The following is a 7,523-nucleotide window of genomic DNA, read 5'->3' as shown; positions in this document are numbered from 1 at the left end:
TGAGTAATTCCGAGAAATGGGCGTGACAAGTTGTACAGCGACGAAAAGTTGTCTCGTTTATTGAGTCAATACAGGTATAAGATATTCTACATCTTTAAAAACAGTCTTACGCAAGATAAATTTGTTCTTGGACGTTAACAAAAAAAGTACTGAAAAGTATAAAATCACAAGTTTAATTCGTCGACGCGGAACGTGCAGTCATTGCTCGACGGTGATTTATAAATTAACGATTCTCCACCCTCTCCGGTCTCCCCGAGCAAATTCAACTCGTCGATATTGGTCGCGAAGGATTGAGGTATGACGCCACCTTCGGATACCGTCGCCACGGAATTCTGTGTGTCTGAAATTTGCTCGCTTTCCGACATTAGAAGATTTTCTGCAACATCAAGGTATAATATTAAATTATCGAATCTTTTAATCCGAGCACAGTTTACGATCGATAGATACCGGTTTCTCGTGTTTCTTTCGTCATACTCGCGTCTTCCCCGAGTATCTCCAATTTCGCTAACTTTACGCTATCTAAAAATTCCTTATCGCACACGGTAACCCTTCTCGAATTTTTTATTTTGTGAATAACTTTCACTAGTTTGGGTAGCTCTTTGGGCAAACAGAATCTCTTCAAGTGCCTCGTTTCCTCGGGCACGTCGTTCTGCGTGCAGTATGGTAATTGCACGATGTAGTACCTCTTTCCTTTTTGGAACTGATTTTCTTTGACTAATCTTAAAAAATAATTATCGTTGTCTCGATAAATGAACGACACGGCAGGCTGTTTAGGCGGCGGAGAAGTTGCTACAAGAACAACGTCTGCGCTTCGGAATGCACTGCTGCAGCAATCTTCGGTATCCTGCGTCGATGCAAAGATGTGAGACTAAGGTTTGCGCAAAAAACGATCGGAACAAATGATCGTTTCTTATACTAACTTTTCTCGTGGTATCCGTGACATCGACCATATCTATCACAGCAACGTTAGAATTTCTCAAATATTTGGCCAGCTCGATCATCGCGTTGATATGTGTTAGGCGCGTCGGTGAATAAACTAACAAACAATTAGGTTTTCTTCTCCCTTTCAGCCCTACAACGATACCCACGTGGAAGAACATAAATGTAATAGAAGAAAAGGTATTATTATGAAACTTATTGTATTACAACGTTACCCCTTCTATAAAATTTGTAAATGAGGTAAAGCACGCAAAGGATCGCCGGCGGTATCCATACAGTGCTGATGATCATAATGAGAAGACGGTGAGACGGTTTCTCTATAAATTAAAAGCTCATGATTGCATTTAACTGAAAAAATTTGGCATAAACTTATACGTATGAATAATTTTTCTTTGCTCACGTATAATGATGAATGGCGTTGTACTGTTCGCGCACTCATTTTCGCCGCAAAGTGGATGTATAGCAGAGACTTTAAAATAAAACACACCAGTGTGTCCAGTGAAGTCATACGAGATATTTCGTTCACTTGTCGTTGAGAAAATAATCGAACTCGTATTGTTGTTTACCAATCGAATTCTGTATTTTGTAACATTATATGATTCTGGCATTGATTGAATGTGTAACAAGTGAAGAGGCGCATGAGATACATCAATATATACAAATGGTGTGTATTCTTTTATGCTTATGCCTTCTTCTGCAAAGGGAGGAATAATATTAATAATATCAAACTGTCTATGGAAAGTTTCCATTCCATGTTTCGTATGCTCACCGATAAATTTATGCACAGGTACATTGAAAATATATTGTTTGCTATAGTTGTATGTTTTCCCAGTCACTAAATAATCTAGTCTGTAAGGAAGGGATTCGTAAGAATCATTTGAGAACGGACAGGAAACGTATAACTCTTTTGGAGCAGGATCAGTTTGATTCCCATAAAGGTCTATACGTCTACAAGCCAACTCATTTTCATCCAGCAAACTTCGGTAAATTGTGGTTAACCCTATTTTAACATAGTCAATTACATGTACTATCGAGGTACCCTATGAAAGTTCACATGTGTCAAATGCTTACGGTGAAAATTTGCATCGGTAATGCTTAAATTAAATGCAGTAACTTTGACTTCTTGAATAGATCCTCGAAGAGGTTTTTTGAACACATAAGTACGTAGACTAAATTTGGTTGTATCATCTTTAGGCGCTTCATGGGTCTTACTTTCGAAGGTGAGGTTAGAACAATCTACAAAACATAGTCTTATCATCTGCTACTATCTTTATGCTTTAGATCTAACATTCATATTTAATAATAATTCTATACCTCCACCCCTTTGAACGTTTGTGAGTACACACTGGAAACCGTGTATGGGAGCTAATCTCGTCTGTAACAAGAGACATACTCCTTACAGGAAAATAACAAGAACGATTCCGTTCAAAGTTCACGTGAATCAAACTTGAGGTGTGGTCTATTGTTTTAGTACCCATTTACGATTAAGATACAAAGAAAGCTCATCGATCTCGAAGATCTAACATACGATTGCAAAGGACTCGAACGAAAGCAAAGATAAGATAAGATAAGAATTACCGTGTTTTGACAGTAGTCTGGATAACAAAACGAGGCTGCAACGCTTCTGCTGAAGTAACAAAGAAGTATCGCCAAGTTGACGATATTCCACATCGTAAGGTTATAGTTACAAGTCAATGGCAGTGACTGAACGGAGAGTTTATTGACGCGAACATATTTACGTTGCATCAAATGACGTTTTAATACTTCGATTTCTTAACAACACAATATCACAGTCTACATCTTTCGATACGAATTTCCTCGACGCGATTATGACAAGCAATAGACCACATTGGACGCTGATAACTGGTAGTCGCTATTTGGGTGCAGTTGGGTGCATCCAGAAAGTGCATCGCTCACTGAGCCGCTCAGTGAGCAAGATTCAGTACTACTGGCGCCATCGGCGGGAAAACGCCCAAGCTTGTAGTGAAAATAGTTCCAATTATCGCTACTAGATGATGCCACACGAACTAAACGGTCGATAATTATTGCTGCATTAAATAATTATTCATTAAAATGATGACTTTGACATACTAAAATAGTTGTATCGTTGTGTTATAAAGCTAGGAATCGTATTAGCTATGCAATTATGAAAAATAAATAATAAGATATTAAAAGGAACTGGTGGCGCCATCTAGGGACAACAGTGAGAACTATTTTCACTACGAACTTGGGCGATTCGCCACCGATGGCGCCACCAGTAGTAACTTTTAAGGGTTCTGATCCAAGCTTTTAAAATTAATAAAAATGAAAAATTCCAAGATTAGTTCCTTCTATCGACCGCGAGATGGCGATAGCAATTTTGGGTCCATGAATCCGCAATTTGATATTTTAAATAATACATTTTAATTACACTAGCTCTGTATTCGTTTATGTAAGTATGTGACTCTTTAGGATTAAGTGAGTAAAACAGTGGTCAATCTTCTGCATACCTTTATTTTATTAAAAGACTTTCGTAGAATACAATACAATTAATTATACAATTTTTGTTTTACCTGATCGTTATCATTGGCGACGTAAAAGTGTTGTTTATTGCAATCAATTAAGATTTAAATTATTCTTATTACAGTATGTAGGTCTTTGTTTGTCGTCGACAAGCATCATGCGTGCTTAAAAATAACGAAAGTTATAAGAGATAGACCAACGATAAAGATCATATTTTTATCGTTCGTTGCAAAAGAAAACAAAACGTATAAAACCAGGCGAGGGATCTTAAGTACGATAAAGTTGATAACGCTTGTACGATTATTCGAGGAATAATCACAGAATCGTCTTGCTTTCGGAGAAGTGTTTCTTCAGGCCTTCCCAGCACTTGTTGTAATCGTTGTCGAGTTTGTTGCACGTTTTCAGGGCCCATTCGGTGACCGCCATGCTGTACGAGGTCTCGAACATGAACGCCTGAGTTCCATCGGCGATCCGCTCGGGTTTGAGCTCGGTATTAGAAGCGGTTTCGAAACAACGCGTATCCGGTCCATGAGGGGTCATAATGGAATGCAACGACGCCCCGCCTGGATGGAAACTATCCTCTTTAGCCTCGTAACGGCCCTTTATGAGGCCCATGAACTCGCTCATACAGTTCCCTAAAGGTCGAGGCGTATCGGTTAGGTTCGAGAATATTCGAGAAAAAGAGGCCCGCGACGGAACGACGGAGAAACGATACGTTTCTCGGGGCGAAAGAAACGGCATTATCGTCGTCGGAGTAAAAAGGAAATCGATGGATATGATCAGAGAAAATTCCGAGTTTTCACCGAGGTATCTCGCGATTAAACGACTTCTAGAACCGGTCAAGCATGACGAAGAGCGTCGAGCTGGGAAGCTCTCGTCGGCGAACCGTGCAATTGACAACGAATCGTCGTAGAAAGGCAAAAGGACGGAACCACGGTGGCGAGTCGTTATCCGCGTTTCAGCTGGAAAGTGAAAAAGCGAAAAGAAAACGGGAGGAGGTGGGAGGTGGCGGGCCCGATCTCGGTTTCAATTATAGATCACGGCACCGACACCGCTTTACGCGGACGGACACTCTCGAAATTTCACCGTCGGCCGTTCGTTAAAGTTCCCTCTTCGCGTTTGCGCTCGAGTAGAGGCGTCGTGCGTCCACTTTCTACTCACGGTGGTAATAAGGAGGCCGGAAAGTGTGCTCCTGCACGGACCAACGGGGTGGGAATATCACGAAATCGGCAGCCGCTGTCCCTGGCTTCCTCGAGGGGCAGGTCAGGACCGTGAAGATGGAGGGATCCTGACGGACAAACGAAACGAAGGCTGTACAACGTTGAATATTGCGCGTTAAATTCAACACGGGTCACATGCAGAGGAAGAACTCCTCGGTGTTAGCTGAAGCAATGTCAGACGCTCGGAGGGTGACAAGGCCTGGATTTAATCGAGTCAATGCCATAAATGTACTCACGCAGTGGTCAAAGGAAACCGAGTTGATGACCATAAATCTGGCAAGGTCGTATTTAAAGGGCACGTAGTTTCCATGCCAGGCCACCACGTCGAACGGGCTGTGATCTTGCTGGGCGACAAACAGTTTACACTGATACTTGCACACGATCTTGTAATCGGTATCGCGGTCCTCGTAGAGCGCAACCGGTGTTTGAAAGTCGCGCGAGTTGGCCAAACCGTTTGCTCCTAATCGCGACAAGTGTGTTATTATAAATGTTACTCTTCTGTATTCGATTATGACGATGTACTTACCTATGGGCCCCAACTCGGGAAGGTGAAAATGGTCATCGAACACCTCCAGAATGTATCCGCGAGACGGTCCAAAGACCGTTACGTTGAACCGCATACCTTGCTGGATCACGCATATTTCGTTCGGTTCGCAACGAATCTTGCCGAATTCCGTGGTTATCAGCAGCGGGCCCAGCTGAGGAACTGCGATAAATATTCCTTTCTTTGTCGTTGTTTAATTTAACATAGGGAAGGCTCTTTGTCGCTGGTTTCGGTACGTACCGATGAGGTAATCTCCGTCAGCGTTGTAGAAGGCTTTGTCCCTCATGGAAGCATTGCAGAGGTATACGTGGATCGCTACGCCTTGTCGCGTGCGACAGTCACCAGCACCGCAAATCGTGTGCAAGCCGTCGATAAAGTCCACTTCCGCTGCCTGTCTGCTCGGCACGTCGAACGGTTTCCATCTCAGCTAAGAAGAATACTTGGAATCAAGAAAGGTCTCGAAAATACGAAGAAGGCATCGATCATCGGCCATCGTCGAGGAAAAGTTTACTCGACGTACTTGATTTGGTATTGGATGAGTGGCATCCCAATCGTAGACCAAACGAGGAGCTTCGTCAACAATCGGTTGATAGATCTTGTGGACGACGGATGGTCGAATCCGATAGAGCCAGGAACGTTTGTTCTGGGATCGAGGGGCTGTTGAACGCCAGACGGCACACCATTGGTTCGCATTAGACTAGCTACGAGCGGTGAACTATGTAAGTAGTTCTTTTCTCGATATAGTTGGTGGAACACGTAAGTTTTACCGAGCGCGAAGAAGGGTGCTCACACGTGGACGGAACACTAAGAAAACGAGCAAGAATCGATGTAACTGGGTCACTATGCCTAGTGTTCGCTACCACGTCGCTTCCACCGACTATACCGCGGCTAGTCCTTCACTTACACGGTTAATTCGTTTTTGGAACTTTCGTAGTAAATCAAATTGTACGATATTTATTGCGTCGTAGATAGAAGGAACATATGAAAGTTAATCAAATCCATGCGCAAAGTAATTGCACCAGTAGTCAACAACTAGTCGAGGCAGATCTTATCATCGACTGTCAACTCTCGATAGAACTAGCACAAAGTGGTAGAGAGAGAAAAAAGCGACAGAACATTTTTCTGACGGGTCCGTGTATTGATGCCCTGAATCAAGACTCTTAGTTACCTCTGTTATCATTTAATCTTCCATTCTTGGAATTAAAGAGGTCGTTCTATAAAACGTGCTATGCAGCCTACTTTCTTGGCACTTTCCCCAATGCTAGGTATCCGCTAATGAAACAAAAAGTGTCAACTACTGTGCAACTTTCGCTTTTTGAATGTGTCGACTAGTCGGGTCATTTTTGGATCCGTGAAAAATTCAGACGATACTTGTTTTTTCCTGGAGGTTTCTCTCGATGGTATCCATTGCGAAGGACTCGCTGTAGCTTACCTGTAAACGCTGTGCCAGACAGTTGCTCGGCATACAACCCGTAAGGACACTTTTGAGTATTGTTCTGTCCAACGGGCAGAGCGCCAGGACATCGCGCGTCCTCGCTGGAAAACTCGCAGTTGAACCCTGACAGATACTAAAACAACATAAACATAGATTAACCACTAACTACATTACCGTCGACTAGAGATAGTTAAAGTTTGACGCAAATGACAAGTGACAATTGTTCTTCCACTTCACTAGAAATTTTTAATTTTTATGTTATTTACAGAATTTAATTATATTCCAAAGGTTGCCATGTAACTAGTACTGTTCGAACGTAGATTCAAATATATACACAATGTATATACAATGTATATCCTCTTACCTGCAAATCGTCTTTCATCGTTAGATGTTCTCTTGTCGCAAAATCCGCGATTTGTGCCACAGCTAGGCCCTTTTATACGTGAACGACACCGGTCGACCTTAGCTGCCACCCAATATCATAGCAGAATTAACATTATGCAAAAGAAAAACATGTTTACGTCGTCCGCCAGCGACCAATCGCGACGCCGCGTATAAGAAGGCACGACTCGTTAAAGTGATCAACACCCATCTCGCTGGATAGCCAGAAATTACAAGCGCTGCCCGATAATTTATCGTCTTGTTGCTTAATCGACTAGGCGAGCCCCTGGACGATGTCCTTCGACGCTGAATGTTATTACCGTCGTCGCAAAGTTCGGTTCTTCCGTTCTTCTCTAACTCGTTAACAGAGATGGTAGGAACTCTTATCCGGATAAAAGTTTCGACCGAGAAGCAACAGATGAACGATTCGTTATCAGTTACATGTTATGTCAAAGTTTAGAGTATGAAATTGTAGTAAATCGGTAGGTCGAGAGGTCTTTCT

At 42.4% G+C, this 7,523-nt stretch overlaps 2 protein-coding genes across 3 annotated transcripts; both read right to left on the bottom strand.

Moving 5' to 3' along the window:
* Window positions 1-30: 30 nt before the first annotated feature.
* On the bottom strand, window positions 31-2,837 carry LOC128880941 (uncharacterized). The gene is made up of 9 exons (XM_054131533.1): window positions 2,518-2,837; window positions 2,254-2,314; window positions 2,011-2,175; window positions 1,709-1,939; window positions 1,340-1,633; window positions 1,155-1,256; window positions 921-1,072; window positions 448-844; window positions 31-376 (listed from the first exon to the last, which is right to left on the bottom strand). Exons 1-9 carry the CDS (start codon window positions 2,683-2,685, stop codon window positions 165-167), a joined length of 1,782 nt encoding a protein of 593 aa, XP_053987508.1. The 5' UTR covers window positions 2,686-2,837; the 3' UTR covers window positions 31-164.
* Window positions 2,838-3,412: 575 nt separating this feature from the next.
* LOC128880671 (homogentisate 1,2-dioxygenase) lies at window positions 3,413-7,124 on the bottom strand. Of its 2 annotated transcripts, XM_054130996.1 has the most exons (8): window positions 7,005-7,124; window positions 6,638-6,773; window positions 5,726-5,862; window positions 5,446-5,632; window positions 5,188-5,367; window positions 4,898-5,121; window positions 4,603-4,729; window positions 3,413-4,076 (listed from the first exon to the last, which is right to left on the bottom strand). In XM_054130996.1, the coding sequence occupies exons 1-8, from the start codon at window positions 7,020-7,022 to the stop codon at window positions 3,757-3,759; spliced, it is 1,329 nt and encodes a 442-aa protein (XP_053986971.1). In that variant the 5' UTR covers window positions 7,023-7,124; the 3' UTR covers window positions 3,413-3,756. The 2 variants fall into 2 exon arrangements, with proteins under 2 accessions (XP_053986971.1, XP_053986972.1); XM_054130997.1 differs by lacking the exon at window positions 5,726-5,862.
* Between the last annotated feature and the right edge of the window lie 399 nt (window positions 7,125-7,523).

The sequence above is a fragment of the Hylaeus volcanicus genome, chromosome 8, assembly GCF_026283585.1.
Source record: "Hylaeus volcanicus isolate JK05 chromosome 8, UHH_iyHylVolc1.0_haploid, whole genome shotgun sequence".
Lineage (NCBI taxonomy): Eukaryota > Metazoa > Arthropoda > Insecta > Hymenoptera > Colletidae > Hylaeus > Hylaeus volcanicus.
This window is presented reverse-complemented; position numbering and strand designations above follow the sequence as displayed.